The 21,434-nt window shown below is 39.8% G+C and overlaps 1 protein-coding gene across 2 annotated transcripts in view; it reads left to right on the plus strand.

Moving 5' to 3' along the window:
• Positions 1-220: 220 nt before the first annotated feature.
• Positions 221-21,434, plus strand: part of MIER3 (MIER family member 3) — a 30,917-nt gene continuing 9,703 nt past the window's right edge. Inside the window, exons 1-9 of one of the 2 annotated variants that reach the window (XM_044771817.2) lie at positions 221-338; positions 1,770-1,794; positions 4,866-5,011; positions 13,105-13,239; positions 14,456-14,576; positions 15,772-15,857; positions 16,056-16,128; positions 18,138-18,289; positions 20,395-20,476. In XM_044771817.2, the coding sequence (XP_044627752.1) occupies positions 330-338; positions 1,770-1,794; positions 4,866-5,011; positions 13,105-13,239; positions 14,456-14,576; positions 15,772-15,857; positions 16,056-16,128; positions 18,138-18,289; positions 20,395-20,476 (829 nt within the window). In that variant the 5' untranslated portion in view covers positions 221-329. Of the gene's footprint in view, positions 339-526; positions 1,337-1,769; positions 1,795-4,865; positions 5,012-13,104; positions 13,240-14,455; positions 14,577-15,771; positions 15,858-16,055; positions 16,129-18,137; positions 18,290-20,394; positions 20,477-21,434 lie in introns of those variants that run through there. The other variant, XM_070519642.1, reaches the window with a different exon arrangement.

Below are 21,434 nucleotides of genomic sequence, written 5' to 3' on the forward strand. Positions count from 1 at the left end.
GGCCGGGGGTCTGTCCCGCGCCCGTGCTTCCATCCATCCCCTGCTCGCCTCCACTCCGGCAGGAACTTTACTCCAGCCGAGAGCGGACAGGCGCCGAGCGCGGGTGCGGGCTGGGCGGCCAGCCTGGGGCACGGGGCGCGGGGTGCGGGCGGGGTGGGCGTGCGCGGGCCGGGGGCGTCGCGGGCCGCCCTGCCCTATAAGGGGCCGAGCCGCCGCCGCCGCCGGGCGGGTGCCGGGCGGACCGCGGCGGCGGCGGCGGCTGCGATTGGCTCAGGCGCCCCATCCGGGGACTGGGCTCGGCGCTGCTCGTTCGCCCTAAAGGTACCAATATGGCGGAGGTGAGCAGGGAAACCGGGCAGGAGCGGCCGGGCTGGGGCGGGCGCCCGGCGGCCCCCTCCGTCCCCGGGCCGGCCTGGGGGACCCGGGGTCCTTCCCGCGGCCCCACGGGGGGCGGCGCGGCGGCGCGGGGGCCGCGGGGCGGCGACGGGCCGCGGCGGGGCCGGCCGGGGGGCGGGAGCGGGCGCGGGAGCGGTCTCCCTCCGGGACTAGGCCGCGGCGGCTCCGGCCCCGACCCGGCCCGGCGACGGGGCGGGACGGGAGGCGGCGGCCGGCAGCAGCGAGCCCCGGCCGGGGGACGGCGCCGTGCCGTGTCCCCGGGCCGCTGACGCGGGCCGCCGGAGCCTCCCGGGGCCGGGGTGGGTGGAAACCGGCCGAGCCCCCCCTCCGCGGCCGGATTGCAAAGCGGGGAGCGGGCTGCGCCACTGCCCTGCGGGAGGAGTGCTCTGTGCCCCCGGCCCCGCGGGCCCGGGCTGCGGCGGGGAGCAGCCTCCCGCTCCACTTTGCTCCGGGCGCGGAGGCGAGGGGGATGCGCGGCCGCCGGGCTTCGCGGGAGGCGAGCGGGACTCCCCGCCCTCAGCCCGAGAGGTGCCGGAGCCCCTGGGGGTCAGGGGAGCCGACCAAGATCCTCGACGCTCCTTCCAGGGACCCTCGGGGGCCCCACTTTTCTCTGGGCTGGAGGCGGGAGGCAGGGCGAGCGGAGCCGCCCTGGCCGTGTCCCCCGGGACTAGTGAGCTGGGGGGAGGGGGTGGCGCAGCAGGAGCCCCTCTGCAGGAGCCCGCTGAGGCGAGGGTCTCGCTGGCGGGCCCGAGAAGGGGCTGAACGCCCTGGAAGGAACCAGCATCTCTGGGACTCGGGACCCGCGTCTCCGAACTCGGGAGAGAGGATGGGGGGCTTGAGCTTTGGTTTGGGGGCAAATGCCCTGTTGCGAACCGACCTACGTTCGGGAGCAGAGGACAGGCCAAGAGTTGGGGCTCCCGGACCCCAGGAGGTGGACCAGGTGCTCGGAGGGCGAGTCCCTTCTAGGAAAGGTTGTTGCGTTGCGAAGTGTTGTTTGGGGCGGTGGAGAGCCGGGTGGGATTTGGGGGACTCCCGAGATGCCGAGGGTGAGGGACTGATGCTGCGAGCCGACTGCTCTGGGTTTTGCTCTTCTGCTTTGTAACTTGCTGAGCTCCAAGGGGCGGCTTGGAGTTGCCTTTTGGACTCCGGGCTTCGTCCCGGGTCTGCGAGTTTGTACACTGGGGACTCGAGGAGGAAGGCGAGGCAGCCAAGAGGGGCCCGAAAGGGGCCGGGAGCGATTGGAGCGAAGCTACGTCTTGCACTTTTGGCAGCTGCGGAGGATCGCTGGGCTCCGCCTCCTCTGCGCCCTGTTGCCGGCGCTGTCTCTTTCCCCGGCTGCGCGATCTAACCGCACATTTTCTTCTCTCTCCTAGGCTTCTTTTGGAAGTTCGAGCCCAGGTTTGTCTTGTTTTCTTACCTCTTCAGTGGGTCCCAAAGGGTAATGGGGGTTCAAAAATCTGCTGCTAAAAGTTTTCCCACAAAAATTTGTCCTGCTACTTTCTCATCATTTGTTTTCAAGAGTTTTAGTGTACATTTTGGTAATTAAATTGTTCGAGGAAGGAACAGTTATACTGGCCTCTTTTTTTTTGCATGTTGAAAAACTACCTTGTTGCCAAGCTGCCAAGAGACGTGTTCTTTTTAAGTAATATATCTTTGATTCTCATCTATCTTGTTTTTTCTCCAAGCCTGAAACAGTTAATCCCAAATCAACTGTACACTAACTTTAGATTTTAATTCTGGTTTCTCCGAGAAATCGACTCTTTACTTGGTCAGAACTTTGGGGTTGCTTATATCAATTATTAACCATGACTCCCCATCTTCTCTTATTTTGTCTTAAAAATTTTTATAATTGGGAAATGTCTATAGATTGTATTAAAATTGAAAATTGAGAGGTAAGGCTGCCTTAAAAGACACACAGAATTTCCAAGTTTGGCACAGAAGAGTGGTAATAAAGAATCTTTAAGGTGAGACAGCTTTAGATCACCTAGAACAGTATTTCTTATCCTTTTTGGGGTCAGAAACCACTGTCAGGATCTGATGAAAGTGAGGGACTCTCTCCAGAACTATGCACATATGCATAATTGCATACATTTTGGGGTTTGTAGAACCCCCGAAGCCGATCCATGGCAGGGACCTTTCCTCATGTGCTGAAATGTAAGGACAGTTTTGTTTCAGTTTCTCATCCTTTTTCCAGCCTCCTCTGGGCTGCCTCTTTTCCCTCTCATAGTCTCCAGGAAAAGTACTTCTGAACTAGTCCAACTCTCTTATTTTACTCTTGAGGAGACTTTTAAATACCTCGACTGAGAGTCACCAGTTAATAGCAGAGCCTGGATGAGCTCCCAAGTCTTCCTTTACAACATGTGGCCTTAGAGGGAACGGTCCATTTCCATGCATATTACTTTGTGTATTTAATTGACTTTTAAAGTCTCACTTGATTATTGTTATAAGATATTATAGAATAATTAATCAATGCCAATTAGAGGAAATTTGTGGCTATTTTAAAAATAGCTGTCTATGTCTTTACATTTAAAAATTGTTCTAAAAAGTTTCTCTTGTTTTGAGACAAACATTTCTTTGTTATAACTTATTTCAGGAAAAGACTATTTATGTACCTGATGCCAAACATCTGGATGATAATGGAATTTTTCCATTTTGCATCACTGTCTGCTTTTAAGAAGTTGCAATGTAAATAAAAAGCAAAAGGACAATGTGGTTTTGGTGTTTAAACAAACTTATAACCTGTTTTTAATCAATTAGCCAATTTTAAAGACAATTTTAGAGCTACAAGAGACTCTTGAGGTCATTTAAGCCAACCCCATGTATTTTACAAATGAAAAACTGGATCCAGGCCCAGAAAGTTTAAATGACTTGCCTCAGGTCTCAGAAAGGCAGGGACAAAGCCAAGAGTAGACCCTTGGGCCCTTCATTTCTGGCTCTTATTGAACACCTTCCACTTTAACGGGGAAGCCTGCTGTGCCAAGGGATATGTGGATTACAAAAGACGGGAGAGTTCTGCCCTCAAAAAGGTGGAAAAGTTACCATTTATTTCATCCCTGACACTTGGGCGTACCACAGAGGTTTCCAGGAATTCCTCAATAAAAGAAAACTTGTGATGGTGGATGTTCTGCTTTTGAGCTATTTAATAATCATTCATCTTTCTCTTTAAAATTAAGTTAAACTACCTATACTTCAACAGGTTTTAAAATGAGCAGATAAAATCTTTCAACATTAAAGGAAATAATATCATAATGTAGACCTCCTAAAGAATTAAGTCCCATAGAAATTGTATTATTTTTAGGACTAAGGGTTAGAGTTCTCCAAACTCAGAATCAGAAGCACTGAATTATATCTGTGGTTTTTCTCTGTAGTGGAAAATCTTTGGTCTAGTTCAGTGTTTTGGTAATGTTCTCACACCGTCCTTAAATGTTTGAAATTTTAAACTGTTAAATAGCTTGACTAAAACCAGATCACACTTTTTATGTTGCATATGCTTCCTTCTACTTCTTCCTTCCTCCATCCCAAGGTTCTGATACTTCTTTCCTTCCCTGCTCTGAGAGTCACTGGTCTAATTGAATTAGATACTAGAGTAAAACAAATGGAGAAAATCCTATTGTTCATAAATTTAGTTTCATTCTCTTGGGATTATGGATTTTATTCATTTCTCCACTTGGTTTCCCAAGGATCCCGTTTCATATTTGCCCTTAAAAAAGTATTATGATTTTATAAACAAAGTGTGAATTGACCAGAACAACTTACAATGGGATACATCTTCCAAAACTTTTACATATGATTTTGTATATTCCCTTCACATAATCTTAAGAACATTATTAGTAATCCAAAGGAAAGCATGCTCCTACGGTTGAATGCCTGTTTGATTAATGCTGGGGAACTTGGAATACTGTTCCAGACATGACAATGATATCGTGCTTTTAAAGACTGAATTGCTGTGTAGCTAGTTCACAGAAATCTGTACTTGTTTATAAACCAGATTTCTGTTGTGTTTTGCACCTCTATTTGAGGTTTAGAATTTGGGTAAATTTCTCTTCACTTGAAGTGTTTAGTCTTAGTATATAACAGATTCTTGCACAATCTTCCATTCCAACATAATCCTTCTGACGTTTTTCTGTTGCTTTTAGACAAATATGTTACATTGAAAAAGTTTGACTTTTCTGTTAGAACCTTTTGTTAGGACCACTCCATTTAAACCCCTTGCTGTTCTTCTAAGTCGTGTTCTCATGGACTTGACCTCTTATAAAAGTGTTTTTAAATTACTCTGCCTTGTTCTTTTGCTGATTTAGATATCTTTTCAGAACTGTGTAGTCTTACCGTATAACTTGAAAGCATATAATACATGCATTTAATAAAGTTCACATATAAACATTAAAAGGAACTGACAGTAGAACACAAGTTGTTTTCTTTTGTAAATAGCCTTGTCAACATGTAAAATGATTCAGTTTGTTTCATTCCAGTTGGGTCTTTGTCTTCTGAGGATCATGATTTTGACCCCACTGCTGAGATGTTGGTCCATGACTATGATGATGAAAGGACTCTTGAAGAAGAAGAAATGATGGATGAGGGTAAAAACTTCAGCTCTGAAATTGAAGACTTAGAAAAGGTAAAGGATTTTACGTTAGTATTTTTATACAAACTTAGAGATTTTGAAATTCTGTTGTAAATTATTTTACAGTATAGCTGAAATAAAAATAGAGATCAGGGGGCTGGCCCCGTGGCCGAGTGGTTAAGTTCGCGCGCTCCGCTGCAGGCGGCCCAGTGTTTCGTTAGTTCGAATCCTGGGCGCGGACATGGCACTGCTCATCAGACCACGCTGAGGCAGCCTCCCACATGCCACAACTAGAAGAACCCACAACGAAGAATACACAACTATGTACTTGGGGGGCTTTGGAAAGAAAAAGGAAAAAATAAAAAATCTTTAAAAAAAAAAAAAATAGAGATCAGCATCTTTTTGACCTGACTTTTACAGAATATCACTGACTTCTTCATTATTTTGTAGAATAGCCTAATAAATACATTTTCATTTAATATTTCAAAGTTATATCTGTTAACCTAATTTTTAATTTTATACCAGCATAGTGAAGTAGGTAAATCTGGTCATTTTACAGATGAGATTATTGAGATGTAGAGAACTGTGGGCCCTAAACTTAGTTTGAATGCTAGGGCAGCCCTCTTTGCATTTTACAACACTGTTGTACTGAGGGTTAAACTGAAGTTTAACTAAGCACTGCAGTAGATACAGAGAGAGGTCTTTTCCTTCAGATAGCTTGTAATCTGGTAGAATACTGTAAGAAAATTGGAAGAGAAAAAGTTTTACTCTGTTTTTAAATGTAAATTAGTAATATCCCATTCCCTACCTATCAGTATCTTTTAAAAAGTTGGCAAGAGTGAATGTAGTTTATAACTTTTTAAACCCAAAATCAGTAAAAATTCACATGAACTGGATTTTAAACACGTTTATACCAAGACTACAAAGAGAGGCTTCTATAGGCGTCACCTTGAAAAACTGTAGAATTATTCTTATGTATAAATTTATTTGGAAATTTCTAATCAGCCCAGAAGGACAAAAGCTTTCATGAGTAATGTTGAATAGTAACCATCCTTTGAGTTTTCATACCTCTTTTTCTTGAAGAAGACCTAGCACGTTCTTACGTATTCTCTTGTGCTATATTTGGGAGGGAGGATGAGCTGTTGTATTTCTTCCTGCGTGTTAATACACAGAGAAACACAAGGCAGAGTCTTCAGGGACTAGACCTCAGGCTTGCTCCTGTAGACCTGAAATTTTCTAAACACATTCACTCATTTGGCAAATTAATCCAACACTTTGCAGTTAGATTAATCATTTTCTTTAAAAAATATATCTCCTGTAAGAGCCAAGCAGATTTGGGAATGTAGAGATAAAATTGTTAGAAAGTACTCAAGAAGAAAAGTCTTGCCTGTCACTCCTTTCAGGGGTGATGATAAAATGTTGCTTGTTGATGAGAAAAGATCCCAAGAGTCTCGAGCTCTGCCTTGGCTTTATTCAGGCAATTCCTTCCTACCTCTTGTGAGTGGGTAGCCTGGAATAATTGAGAATTATAATCCAACTAACGTTATCTCTAAGCCAAGGACAGTGGTAGGACCTGGAATTGCAGAAATGAGCAGTTTGACAATATCCTTGAACTGTAGGAGCTTACAGTCTAATTTGGGGTGACAAATGGGAACAAAGATTTTTAGTATGATATGTTAAGAACTATGAAAGTGATAAGCAGTGAGAGCTGTGGGACAAGTAGTATATATCCAGTAAAAGATGGTTAGCCTGATGTGAAAGCTCATGAAAGGCTTCTTAGAATAGACGCTTTTCTTCTGTAGTTTTTTAAGTCAGGACACTGCTGTAGGCATGGGGCAAAAGTCCCAGGTGGTCTCATAATGCACCTTCCTTGATTACCTGTTTGTTGTTAAAGATAGGGAGCTGGCAGTCTAGTTACAACATGACATAAGAAAATGAAATAAATGTGCTGGACTGCGTTTTACCCATGCAGAGCTATTTTGTCAGTAAAATAGTAAGGATTAAAAATCTCATTTTATGTGTTAACTCAGTTACTACTTGAGTGTGGGTAATTTGGTAGAGATTTTTATGGGCTGGTAAAATTTTATTTTTCAGATTTGAAAGTTTTGTTCTTCTAGAGATGACAGTAATAGCTGCTTTGATCTGTGTTTAGTGAGTTTTAAAAGGAAATTGGGGAAGATACAGAGAAATAATCAACAGCAAAGAGTTACTCACTTAACTATTCACAGAAATATCTAGTCCCTATTCTTTGACTTTCATTTTGTCTAGTAAATGCTGGTAATTACATCTTCACTTTGTAATGCTATCTATCATTGAATTTGTAGATTCAGAAAAAGTATAGGCCTTTAAATATTTCACTTTCTCCATTCTTGGACAGTTTTACTTCTTGGCAGTTTATCACATTCTTGGAAATTGAGACCAAAAAGTACAGGTGATCTTTAAACAAATGCTAGTGAAGACCTAAGAGCTGTGCTCCAACTCAGAAGGCCAGTCCTTTTCTCAGTGATCAAGGAGCAAGGGGAGCTGTTTCTAAGAGTGACTGACTGCCCACGTCCTCTGATCTGGGATTCCTATCTGTAGTAAAGCGTAACTCTGTAGCTGTGGTCTCTCTTCTTTATTGATATTTATTGGAACATGAAAATGAATAAAAGAAACAGTAGATAGAGACACAATATTGAGTAAAGATCATTTAATTTTTAGAAGAAATTTAAAATTATTTCTATACAATTTAAAATAATGTATTAATCTTTTATTATTGGAACAGTGATTTAGGTATTGGCACATGTTAACAGTCTTAGGGGTTTGATGTTAATGTTCATTTTAAAAAATTACAAGAAGTTTTTATACTCATAGTAAATAAACTCGATAGTTTGTGGACTAAATATGGCTTATATTTTGGTGCCTACAAATTTTTAATACATAATGTATTATGGAAAGTAAGAGAGATACAAAATCAGCTTTCTTAGAGTAGTGCTTTGATAAGTATAGAGACTTATGTGACTAGATTTTTGTGATTAGACATTAAAATAAGGTTTATGTTGTATCTTTCTATGTTTTAATTTATTCATGTTTCTCTTGCCTGACAGGATTTAATTTAACACCCCTTGATTTAGAGCTGTAACTTTAAAAATGTTCTTTACAGTTCTGCTTTTATTAATATATAGATTTCCCTCTCCCCTGATATTCATTGTGAAATGAGAAAGTAGAAATCACCTTTTTACCACTTAGATTTTGGTATAGGTCTTTCCTTTTTTTTTTAAAAGCATTTTAAAAAGTTGTATGTACACTGTTTTGCAAACTGTATTTTAAGATATCAGAATGGTGTTATATTAAAATTGATCTGCACTTCACTTAGACAATCTCGTATGACTCATCCAGCAATACCATCAGGTATGTCAAATGAGTATTAGCATTATTTCCTTGGCTCAGAGGCCTTGTTGATTCTAAGATGTACCACAGATTTAGAAATAGCATAGATGGTGGCAGGGAGGAACACTGCTGTGAGAAATCTGCCTGTTGGTAATGGGATGCATCCTCAATTCTGATATGTGAGGGTATGCATTATAGGGTCAAGGAAATTATGGGATCTTTCTATTCACAGGTGAGGAAATGGACCTGAGCAGGGTTAGGTGATTTGCCTACAGTAATAGTTAGCAATTACTGAGTCCTCTGTCTCTAAATCTTGTGCTCTTCCTAATATAAACCCTTCAGCTTATACAACAATTCCTTTATAAGTTTGACTAGACTCAATTGGGTCTCTTAAAATTTAAATAGTTTTAACAAAATACCTGAGAAGAAGGCAGAAGAGAAATATCCTCATACCTGGGATAAGGTGCTGGGTCAAACTTCTAGGCTGAGTTAGCCACCACAGATCCTCAGAGACTTTGAGATTTACTAATTCAATTTTGAAAAAAATTTTTTGTGCTTCAAAGGACCAAGTGCTTTATTAATAGGCTCTAGTAGAAAGCTCCTTTGTGAAGTGTTTCAGATACTGGATTCACCTTTTCCAGTTTTGCCTTAGTTTTGGTACAGATAATTTCTGTGTTTTAGTACCAGCTGCCTTTCGGGGACTACACGTTGTCATCCCTTGAATGTATTAATGAGGTTTCCGCTAAGATGGTTACCTTCTCCCTCAGCAGATGATCATGCTTCTGTCTTTATAGGGAATGTAGGGTTTTCGTGAATGACTGACAGGAAGCTCCTATTCGCCCCACACATAGAGTCTTAGCTTTGTATTCATTCTTCCTTCTTTCCCTTCTGTCCCCAAAGTAACTACCACTTCCCAGGCTAACCCCTAGATTCCATCCCTCCTGCCCTCAGTTTATTCTTCTGCTTATTTTTGTATTTCAGCAAAGAATCCTCCTTGTACATTTCCTACATTTGGAAAAAATTCTCTTTTAACCCTGTGTTATCCTTAGTCATTCTTTTATAGTGTATGTGCTTGCTTTCCTTCCATTCGGTCCTCAGCTTTGCCTCTCCTGACAGGCTGTAAGGTCACCAATAATTCCTGATTGACAGATAGAAAGAATTCTTGTCTTGTCTTTATCTCGCTTGATGTCTCTTTGATATTTGACCCAAGTGACCATCCCTGGTTTCTCCACACTTGCTTCTTCCTCAACTTACATAATTCTGCTTTCTCCTAGTTCCATTTCTACTTTCTGGTGTCTCCCTCTGTCATATTTATGGGCTTTTCTTTCTGTGCCCACATTTTAATCGATGGTATTCCCCTGGGTTGTAGCTTTTGTCTTCTCACTCTGTATGCCTTTTATGGATGATTTCATGCAAGTCCATTACTTTAGCTTTCACCTTAAATCATCATTTACCATCCAACCCTCAAGTTTATTTGTCTTGTGTTTCTGTCTCATAATGGTGCTGTAGCTATTTAGCCTTCTCGGGCCAGAAGTGGGCAGTCTTTTTAGATTCCTGTGTCACTTTCATTCACTCTATCAAGTAAGTCAAGAAACAAATGCTTTTTTCTTAATTTTGCTTAGATTATTCCATTCCTTAGTTCAGGTTCTCATTCTTCTACTCTCCCTAGAACCTTATTTCCAAAATGCAAATCATGTTTAAAATTTTCCATATACATACTATAGGGTAATATATCTGAAAGTTCTTCTAATAAAGTATATGTCCCCTTCTCTTTTCTCTCTACCCTCTCCCTGAGTGAGCTCATCAACTCCTGTGGCTTTAAATATCATCTAGATGCTAATGAATGCCAGATTTATATCTTTAGCCCAGCCTGATCCTCTGAGCTCCAGGCTCCTGGCCAACTTGACTTTTCCACTTGGATGTTTCATAGTCCTCTCAAACTTAACTTGTGTCCTCTACAGAACCCTTAATTTTTTCTTCAAAAAGCTTTCATTTCTTGAGTCTTTTCTATCTCAATAAAAGTTACCAGTATCTAGGCAATTGCTCAAATACAAATCTGAGGAGTCATATGCCCTCCCTCTCCCTTCCACTCCTACATCCAGTAACCCATTGGATTCTACCTCAGTTCTTATCTTGCCTATTCATTTCTCTCCCTGTCTATGTCACTACCCTAACCCAGCATGAGGCTCCTAAGTGGTCTGCCTGCTTCTGTCTTATCTCTTCACCTCCCCAAACTTTCCTTCGTGCAGCTGCCCAACATTTAAGAAGAAAGAAAGTCATGTCACTCTGTTTTTATAATTCTCTAGTGGCTTCTCATTGTCCTGGGAATAAAGTCCAAGTTCCTTTCCCATGAGACCTTTCATGATCTGCCTGTGTCTGTCTTTCCAGTCTCCTCTTGAGCTACTCTTCAATCTACTCTCCATGCTCTAGCCACTGGCTTAGTGGGAAACACCTTCAGGGCTTGAATTTGTCATTTCCTTTGCCTGGAATGCTGTTCACAGGATTGGTCACTTCTCAGACTTTGGGCCTCAGCTGAAGGTCACTCACTGTCTTCCCCTGTGACTCTTTGAAAGTAGACTTCCTACATTACTCTGTATTTCAGGATCCTATTTATTTCCTTTACACGCGTCATAATTGGCAGTTCTATATTTGTGTATTGTCAGTATCCCCCTTAGACTGTAAGTTGTGGAAGGGCGAGATCTGTGATTCATACCAGCGCTTGACACAGTGGCCTCCTGGCGCACAGTCACTGCTCAGGCAGTGTTTCTGGTGACAGACCACAAGTGCCTAGTACACTGCCCTCTCTGCATCTTTCAAGACTTAGCTCAGACTTTGCCCTCTGTGTGGTACCTCCCTACCCTAGACCGTTATTCCCTTCTCTGTACCCACCAATTTATAGCACCAATTCCAGAATGGATTATTGCAGCCATCACGTTGTATTATAAATTGTTAACTTATAGGCTTCTTCCACTAAGACTGAGCTCCTTGAGAACACTGATTTTCTGTAAATTTCATTTCTGTATCCATAGCCGGTAGCTCTCCACACAATACCGAGAACCCCATAAATGCTGTATTGATGGGAAGGTGGACTATTAGTGTATGGTGAATGAAAATTGCCATCTCCCCAGCTCATGGAGGGAATCTGAAACTGAGGTTTTGGAGAAATATTACTGACAGGTGGTTGGCAAAGGCTGCATCCCAATCTCCTCTTATGTTATAATCACTATGAGCTAAAGGGAATGGCTGCACGGACTCTTCGAGGAGCAGGAGTTAGACTCTAAATCTGGTTCTGGGCACCTCAGAAAGCTTCTTTGGTTTGGGAGAAGAATAATTTATGAGGTTTCTCCATAGCATGGGTAGATTTCTGTCCATCCTGACCATCCTACTCAGTTAGTGCTGACTCCGTGTTCCCAAGGCAGCTTTGTACTGATCTGAATCCCAAGCTGAAAAGATTTCATGAGTGACATGATTGGTATGGTCATTGGAAAGGTGCATGTCTACTACTGCAAATTTACAAATTAGCATTCTGTCATATACCTTATTTTAAGTTCATTTAGCATGAATCTGTTTCAGTCGGCCACAGTTAAAAATGTAAGTTCCACACCTGCAAAGATGAAGGCCAGATTCTTGGGGACCCCCCCAAAGCCTGCGTCCCCTGTGGGCCCTGGTGGGTAGTCAGCTGGCTCTCTAGGAGTCATCACTGGCTCTTCTCAGCTCACTTTGTGACTAACTGTGTGTGTGTTTTGTACACTTCGCTTTAGCATTTTTGTGCTGTTTGCTTCATGACTTAGGTATTTTGTCTTAAAGGGAAAACTAAACCAAAAAGTAAGCTTTAAAAACAAATCTCTTAATAAATGGACATAAACGTCTTTAAAATATTTTACAAATTAACCAGTCCATGCATATGTTGTTTCAAATTTATTTCTTTGAATAATTATAAATAGTTCTGTACACTTTCGTAGGTGAATTAAAATATTTTTTAAAAAGGGAGTATAGCACTTATTTTCAGATGGATTTGAGGAGGGAAAAACAGTGACTGGGTGCTGCTCTGTGGCCTGGCACAGGTGTTCCTAACGTAGGCAGCGCTGCAGCCGGAGCGGGTGGCTTTATCAAAGCAGCGCAGCCGCTGAGAGAACTGGGTAGCCTGGGCTTCCAACCCAGAGCAGAGCCTCAGGTTTCTCATCCGTAAGATGGTGGTAATGATACGCACTTCACTAGATGGTGTAGGAAAAAACCCCAAACAACTGGTATAGAATATAGGTAAAGTAGTAGGAATGAATATAAAAGGATAATTGTGTTTTGAAAATTAATAAATACTGTTTGCGTTAGTAAATGTTCAGCAAAGTTTTCCCATCAGGGGTCTTCTAATGAGCACGAAGGATAAACCAAGTGATCAGCTATTAATCACCAGGAAACAAACTGAAAATTACATGAAGTTATTGATTGATTAATTGGAAATATTTTCAAGGCAAATGTTTATACTAATGTGAAAGCTGAAAAAAGGAAAAAAGGTCTGCACTAAAGCAAATATTTGAGGAATTGTTAAGAACCTAAAATGGTGGTGGAAAATAAAAATTCAGATGTTAATTGTTAGGCTTTTGTTGATATAGGTGTTTGAGTCGTTTTCTGGCAGTGATACAAATAGAAAAACTAAAACTTGGCTTTGATTTGATACTGCTGTTTTTATAGTGTGCTTTATGAACAGTGAGGGCATCACAGTTTATCTCTGGTCCGGCATTGTGACATATGAGTGTGTGTTTGTGTCCTGGCTTGAATAGGAGGGAAACATGCCTCTAGAAGATTTACTGGCGTTCTATGGCTATGAACCTGCAATTCCTGCGGTTGCAAATTCTAGTGCAAACAGTTCCCCAAGTGAACTTGCAGATGAACTCCCAGATATGACACTAGACAAAGTGAGTACAAGCGTTTAAAAGAAAAATTCCAGATCTGTTACCATTGACTGTTTTTATTAGACTTGCCTTAATTTAAAGCATTTCAGAATCCTGAAATGTAGATTTCTTATTGTCCCGTTGCTCTCATCATTTTGGTGACTGATTTAAATATTGTTTGGCTTTGTTCACACTACTTTAAAAGTAGTAGTAGCATTGTAATACTTTGCGTTTGAGTGTTCTCATAATTTTTTCATCTTTCCTATGTAGACATGTTGTATCTAAACTTAGATTTTGCCCTAACTTCTTTTGATCCTGTGAACACTTGAATACATTGATTAATAAATCCCCCAGAAGCTTGAACCCAAGCTGGCTTAGGCATGGAGTAGTTGCAGAGAAGTTCTGTTTTCTTGGGCTCTGGGAGTGACAGCAGCCACAGCGGCCAAGGCCTCGGTGATCTGTCTCTAACATAGACTGGTTGTGGGGGCGGCTTGGTCCCTGCTGAGGAAAATTCACACAGCCACGGTCTCTGCTAACACATCCCTGGAAAGCTTTCCTCGCCTTTCAGATCTCAGGCAGGGAAGGGAATCCACACCTTGGAACCTCTTCCTGTGAGTTAATTGTTCCCAGTTTTGAGTCAAATGTGATATTAATGTACTGCAGACTTTAATGACCGAAGTCATCCAGCAAATATTGAGTGCCTACTGTGTATCAGGCACAAGGGTGACTATACACTTACGTAAAAATTAATTCAAATCTGTTCCTTTTAAAATTATATCACTAGTCCGGCCTGTTCCTTACTTAGACTTTAAAAATTATTGGAAGACTGGAGTTTGGAGACTTTTTTTTGTTTTATATATTTATGTTGGCAGAAAGTGAGTTTAATTGTTAACCACTTAGAAGTAAGATTTTTTTGGTAAATTCACTAAAAATTAGCCTGCAGCTTTAGATAAGCTCTCTTGCATACCTACAAATTAGGCAAATTGTTTGTTAAAAGTGTATATTAGTGTAGTTATTAAATATTATATATAATTAAATATTAAATGTTATGAAATATTTATCTACATGAAGTCAATTATAGGAGAATTTCAGATTTACATCTCTCAAAACTAAGGTTTCAACTAGTTCTTAACTATATCATAATACCATAATATGTTTATGAAAGTGTTATAAAAAGACTTTTTTTTAATTGGTGAGATGTAATCATTTCTAACTCTGCACTGCACTCCTGTTCTTACAGGAGGAAATAGCAAAAGACCTCCTGTCAGGTGATGATGAGGAAACGCAGTCTTCTGCAGATGATCTGACACCGTCTGTGACTTCCCATGAAACTTCTGATTTCTTCCCTAGGCCTTTACGATGTAAGAAGCCCAATCATTACTGATTATTAGTAACATTGATACTCCCACTTGAGTACATTTCTTGTATTCAGTAGTTTGTCAGAATATTCTAAGTGTTTTATTTAATTTAAAAGAATGCTGTTATTATCTGAACAAGATTATACCCTTCTTTTGTTGAGTTAGAGGTAAACTAATATACTGTTTAAAAATTAAAACATTTGCTTAGTTTTGCAAGACTGTCTGCTTTCTTTTCTTTTCCAAGACTCATCTATTGCTATGGTAACCAATCTTAGTTCAACCATGAAATTTTATAGACATCCTTTGGACTTCTGTTAAAAGGCCCTTACTGTCCTGGTTTTGAAAACTATCAGTTCCTCAGAAACTATTTTTTATTTTTACTGATTTATTTAATCCTTTTCTTTCCTTTTGGGTCTTGGTGTTTTCTTTTAATGAGTATCAGTAGTATTTAACAGGTCTTTGAACTGAAATAATTTCTTTTCTTTCTTTCTTTCTTTGGTGAGGAAGATTGCCCCTGAGCTAGCATCCATTGCCATTCTTCCCCGTTTTGCTTGAGGAAGATTGTCTGTGCTAACATCCATGCCAGTCCTCCTCTATTTTGTATGTGGGACACCACCACAGCCTGGCTTGATGAGCGGTGTCTAGGTCTGTGCCCAGAATCCAAACCGACAAACCCTGGGCTGTTGAAACAGAGTGCACCAGACTTAACTGCTGTGCCACCGGGCTGGCCTCTGAAATAGTTTCTAATATGCAGCTTCACTTATTTCTCAGATATTTTTATGGTAGAAGAGCTGTTCAGTTGAGTTTAAACACACATACACACATTTATTCCAGAAACATAATTTTGCTGGATTTAACGTGCAGCTCTTTGTGTGGATCTTACTCTGGTTAGTATAATCAGAACTCTTGTGCTTTATATTCTTTTTTAAGGTGACCATAGTGGTTTTCCCTTTGCCTCCCCGAACTATTTGAATGTATACCAAATAATTATAAGGATACTATACACTTTCTTAGTGTTTTCAGTGTCTTGTTTTGACTAGTGTCAAAATGTGAGACTAGTACAAGAGGGTTAGTGTATTTGTGCTGATCTCATTTATTCAACAAATTTTCATAAAATCCCATGTGCCAGACAGTCTTCCAGGTGCTGCACAAATAGGCAATAAAAACCTGTTTTAAAATTTGGTTTTCTTCTCTTAAGCAAATACTACATGTGATGGGGATAAGGAATCAGAAGTTGAAGATGTTGAAACAGACAGTGGTAACTCGCCTGAAGATTTGAGGAAGGTAAGTTTAGTTACCATCATAACTTATCAGACTGTTTGGACTAAAGTAGCTTTTAAAAGCATTTCTTAAATAATTTGAGATAATTTTGTTGTTGCAAGAAGTTTCTTCTGACTTGTAGTAACTGATTAATGAGTTGGAACTTTTTTCCAGTGTTTATTTTTACAATGAATTGTTTTCTATTTCTCAATTTTCCTGTAGGAAATAATGATCGGTTTACAGTATCAGGCAGAGATTCCCCCTTATCTTGGAGAGTATGATGGTAATGAGAAAGGTAAGGAAGGCTTTTGATTTTGATATTTGGTAGGGCAAGTTACCCTTAATATGTTTATTTAAATATCTGATTATAGCCTTGGCGTTATAAAGGTAGATTTGGAGTCAGGGAAAATTTGGATCTGACTTAGGAATAATATATCACAATTAACCATGAGACTCGGAGAACTACCCCCTCTCCGTACAGTGCTTCTTAGCCAGTATGCTGAGCTCCTTTTAAAGTCGTGGAGAGCCTCTTAAGGTGCAACTGCATGGCCTGTATCCCCCTCCAATAGAAGTGGGTTGAATTTTAGCACCTGAGATAATGGCAATGTTGGGGATATAATCTTCTTGGAAGGAAAACTCTTGAGGAGAAAAGAGACCAAAGAAATTCTGCCCCAGCCCTGATCAAGAAGGTGGTGGGATAGAAGGATTCTGCTGCTTTTGTTGTACACCCTTGATTAAGTGTAATCAGTTTTTCTTCACATTTTTGGTAGATTGCAACTATAGTTGGTTCTGAAAATATGGAAGGGTGAGGTGGTGGAAAATAAAAATACAGGTACACCTTCCTAGTGGAACTTGGGTACCAAGTAGATTTGACTGTGGGCAGTTGACTTTTTCCCTAATGAGTTCATTGGTCCCTGTGAGGTCATGAGGGTAAAAGCAGGACAGCGATACAACACTTCCTGAGTTCTTTCTTCCTTTCCTCTGCATTGGGTCATCCCTCATTTAAAGGAAGGGAGGACTGGCTACCATGGGGTCAGTAGCCTTGACAGCCCTTAGCAACACCGTTTTCCTATACCTCTTTCTAAGTGATGGAAGACAGTTGTTCTGGGGAAGCAAACAGTAGCTGATCATCTTCAGGTGCCCCAGCCTTGCCCCCCTAACCCAAATGCCACACATACCCTTGGAGCTAAGCACATGCAGAGCAGCTGTTGGTCCACAGGTTATATATAATGGAGGTAATAGCGTCTCAGTTCTACACATTCAGGAGGGAAGGCATACCTTCTCTATCTCTTGAGAGAATAAATCTAAATTATTTTACCTGTTTCAGTTTTGACCAAAAAGTAAAGAAACTAGTTCCAGAAACTTACCTCAAAAATCAGTCTTATTGCTTCACAGCACACTTTATTTTTAACTTTCTCGCTCACTAGGAATGATAATGTCTACCTTACAGTTGTGAATACAGAGCACTTACCACGGTCCCTGCTACATAGTGTGCTCTCAATATGTTATTTTTATTAGCTATATTCAGTACTTATACCCTTGAAGAATGGATTGTACGTGAAGCAGTGGAATAAATACTTAGGCCGTCTGTATTGTCTGAAGTAGAAGATTTGAGTATGGGGGCAGTGTGTGCGTTAGTGTACACCTTGTTTTAGTGACATTTTGCTTATTAATATATCAGCCTCTAAGAGACTGTGGAAAGTTTCCTCCCCTTCTATTTATCGTTCTTTTCCATTTTTGATTAATCTGCTTCTTCCTTTAGACAAAAATTCACCTTCTGGGAGGAGATTGGTAAAAGAAAAATATACCTTTCTTAGGTGTTTCATTATTGGCACATATTTCAGTTTTTGTTTATTTTTGTTTGTTTCTTTTGTTTGTAATTTTTAACCTCTAGACATCTCATAGAACCATTTTGGGAGTTCAAGAGAAAACTCCAATCAAGTCATTAAAGAATTTACGTAGGGTTTTTTATCCCCTCATTAGAGGAATGTAAGACACCACTATGGGGTTTTACATTAGACTTTACTAGGCATAGAAAGCCTGTGATTGGTTAGTAAATTCAGCCACCAAAAAAGCTGCAAGCTCTAGCCACTAGAACACTTGGCCCTTAATAAAGTTAGAAAGAACTTTTTTAAACCTTTACTAAGGAAAGGCTCAGCTTGCCAGACAATCAAATCAGTGGTGTCCTCAAAGTTAGTTACTTGTCTCAGTGTATAGCCTATTAAGAAAGAGAAAGAACAGTTTGTATACATCTTGGAGGGCATTCACTATTTTTAATGTGTTAATGGGATTTTTCTTTATCAGTGTATGAAAATGAAGACCAGTTACTTTGGCGTCCTGGTGTGGTTTTGGAGAGCAAAGTTAAGGAGTACCTTGTTGAGACCTCTTTAAGAACTGGAAATGAAAAAATAATGGATAGGATTTCTGCTGGAACACACACAAGGGACAATGAACAGGTATACTTTAACATCTGTTGAAACAGCAGCTAGTAGTATCTTCTTGATTTTCTTATATTTGATTCTTCTGTTTCTTAAACGTGACGTGGATACCTCTTTTTCTAATAGATTTTCAAAACTTAGAGTATACTGGTTTAAAAGAAAAATCCCGAGACCTGGTGATAACCCCTCCCTATTATTTCATGTCTTTTCTTCCGGTCTTTTCTTCTATACATATACACATATCTTACTTTAGGTACCATTTAGTATCCTTATGATCACGTAATCTTATTTTCCTTTGCTGTTGAGGATTCTTTAATACTTCATTCTTGATGACTGTGTATTCCACCCTGTAGTTGTAATAGCACTTGTTTAAACATTTTCCATGGTTGGACTTTTAGATTTTATGATAAAGGTGTTTTTTGGATTATTCTTGAAGTTTCTTCAGGAAGTGATTAAAGGTAATGTCTGTTAAGATTGTATAAATTTGCTTTAGGAGCATTTGTTAAACACTGTTTACCTGTAGAAGCAGAACATTCTCCTGATCATAGGTGGGATGAGGGTGGGAGTATTGCCTATTAAGGGCTTTTTGAATGCCCCTAGTTTTGCCCTTCTGACATCATTTTGCCCCTATCATATACTTTTTCACTCTGTATTGCCAGCCAAGATGATCCTGACTAATAAATACCCAAAGATAGGTAGACTCAAACTTGAATCCCCAAGTAACATAGAGAAGTCGTACAAGCTGAAATTCAAAGTAGTTTTGTCAACTGTCTAAAAGAAATCCCCTTGGGTTTTTGTACTGACATTCCTATAAACTAATAGTGGAAGAATTAGTGTCTTTAGAACATTAAACCTTCCACTTCAAGAACATGGTCTGAGTCTCCATTTATTTGACTTTTTTAATCACTCAAATGTTTTTGTTTGAACATCACATGCATCTACTTAGCTTAATTCCTCAATATCTTTTGTATATAATACTCTTGTAAATGAGATCTCTATTATATGTATAATTGTATATTGTTGATATAGAGAAAGCAATTTTTTAAAAATTTTTTTCTCAAGCTATTGAAACTCTTTAGTATAATGAGATGTTTCAGTTGTGTCTCTTAGGTTTTCTAGTCTTAAAATCATTACTGAATTATACTATTGTTCCCTCCTTACCATTATTATATCTCTTATTCCTGTTATATGTCTTACTGCATTAGCCATAACTCCCAGAGGCATTCGGTAGTAATACTGATTTAAGGCCTCCTTTTGCTGGAAAATAGTACATCTTAAGATTTTTACATTAAGAATAATAGCAGCCCTTGGTTCAATGTAGGTTATCTTTATAATAGTAAGGTAGTATCCATCTACTTATAGCTATTATATTTTTGTCTTATTTTAATTAGAAATGAATACTGATTTATCATGCTTTTTTAGTAACTGTTGAGATTATTGTTTTTAATGATTATTAATGTATTCATTATTAATCTATTGATGTATTAATAGATATCCTAATATTGAGCCATCCTTGCCTTTCTTGAAACTTACTTGGGAAGGTGATTATTATTTCTTACCCTCAGTTGAGTTCTGTCTGCTACTATTTAGTATATTCACAATTCTAAACAGATTTAGTAGGAAGAAATTTTTTTTAAAATGGCACCTTTCATAGTAGATGGAAATAATTGAGACCATTATAAACTCTAGTCACTAATGTAGCTGTCCTCCTGTTCCAGACCTGCTGTTTTTCTATTTTGTTAAAACTCTAAAAGGCAGGGTGTAGGTGATATCAAGAGATAAGACCATAGTTCTAATTTTTCCCAGCTACGAAAAATGTCACCTAAACTAGGGGAATTCCTCCAGCCCAGAAGGTGTAGCAATAAAAAAAAAAAGTCAAGCATGATACTGGTAGATGACTTCTGAGAGGTAGAGTGAGAATGAACAAACTCATGGGTTGCCAGAGTCCATCTGCAGGATTTATATGGACTAAATGTCCGGGCAGACATACATCAGGTGTCCTGAAATTAGAGACATTTCAGCCACTAGTTTTCAGGATTCTTACAGTATGCCTTTTTTTAAAAAATGCTGTTAACATGAACTTCTGGTGATTTTTATTGAGTTGTTTTTTCTCTCTGTCCTAGGCATTATATGAACTTCTCAAGTGTAATCATAATATAAAGGAAGCCATTGAAAGGTACTGCTGCAATGGAAAGGCATCACAAGGTACGAAACAGTTGGGATCAAGAGAGGGAAAAGGCAGGGGATGGCCATTTGGGGATCAGAATAAGCAAAATAGCATAAAGGATGGAGCAATCCTATAACACTTTTGTAAGATCTGTGTTCATCTTCATAGCAAATAATTTTTTCCTTTTCTTGCCCTCTATTTTTAGACGTACCAGAGATTGTTCAAATACAAATTAGTTACCCCCCTGTCACCTCCACTTTCTTGAAGAAATAGTTACAGAACAAAGCAGACCCCAGAGATGACAATATATCCAAAGTAATTAAAAAGAATGATTTTATGATTTCGTTGACAAAAAAAGTTGTTTTTTCTTTTTTTAAAAAATCAGACAGGAAGTGAAAAGGAGATTAAAGATTAAGAAAAGAAACATGTATAATATATTCCATTGATTTATTGCCAGAAATGTATTTTTCATAGTTATGTAATAACATTTTTACAATGCTAAGGTTTTGTGTGTGTCGGAAAAATGGTTAACTTTAATTTCAGTGTTTTTGTCATTGTATAAATGGATTGCATGCACCATAGTTCTCATTAAGAATATGTAGAGTGAAACAGTACTTAGTAATATTATATAAATGGCTTGGAAAAATGTAAAAGCTGGAAACGGTACATTTAAACTTGTAGATTGTGATAGCCTGTTGAAATGTTTCTTTGTAAAAGCTATTTTTTTGAAAAAATTATTTTAAGCTCTCATAACTCTCAAAAACTAAATACTGATTTCCTCCTCAGTTCAAACTATTTGCCACCTTTTTGATGGACTACTGTTAATGGCTTTGGGGACCTGGTCTCCATGGTCATTGAGTGAGGCACTTTGTCTCCTCTGCCCCAGGTAGATTTGACTTCACCATTAACATTGCCCGGAAGTTAAATGGGATTTAGTCTTTTGAGAGCATGGGCTGTTTCTTATTCCCTTTATATTTACAGAGTATAGCACTACAA

This window comes from Equus asinus, chromosome 10 (genome assembly GCF_041296235.1).
Source record: "Equus asinus isolate D_3611 breed Donkey chromosome 10, EquAss-T2T_v2, whole genome shotgun sequence".
In the NCBI taxonomy this organism is placed as follows: domain Eukaryota; kingdom Metazoa; phylum Chordata; class Mammalia; order Perissodactyla; family Equidae; genus Equus; species Equus asinus.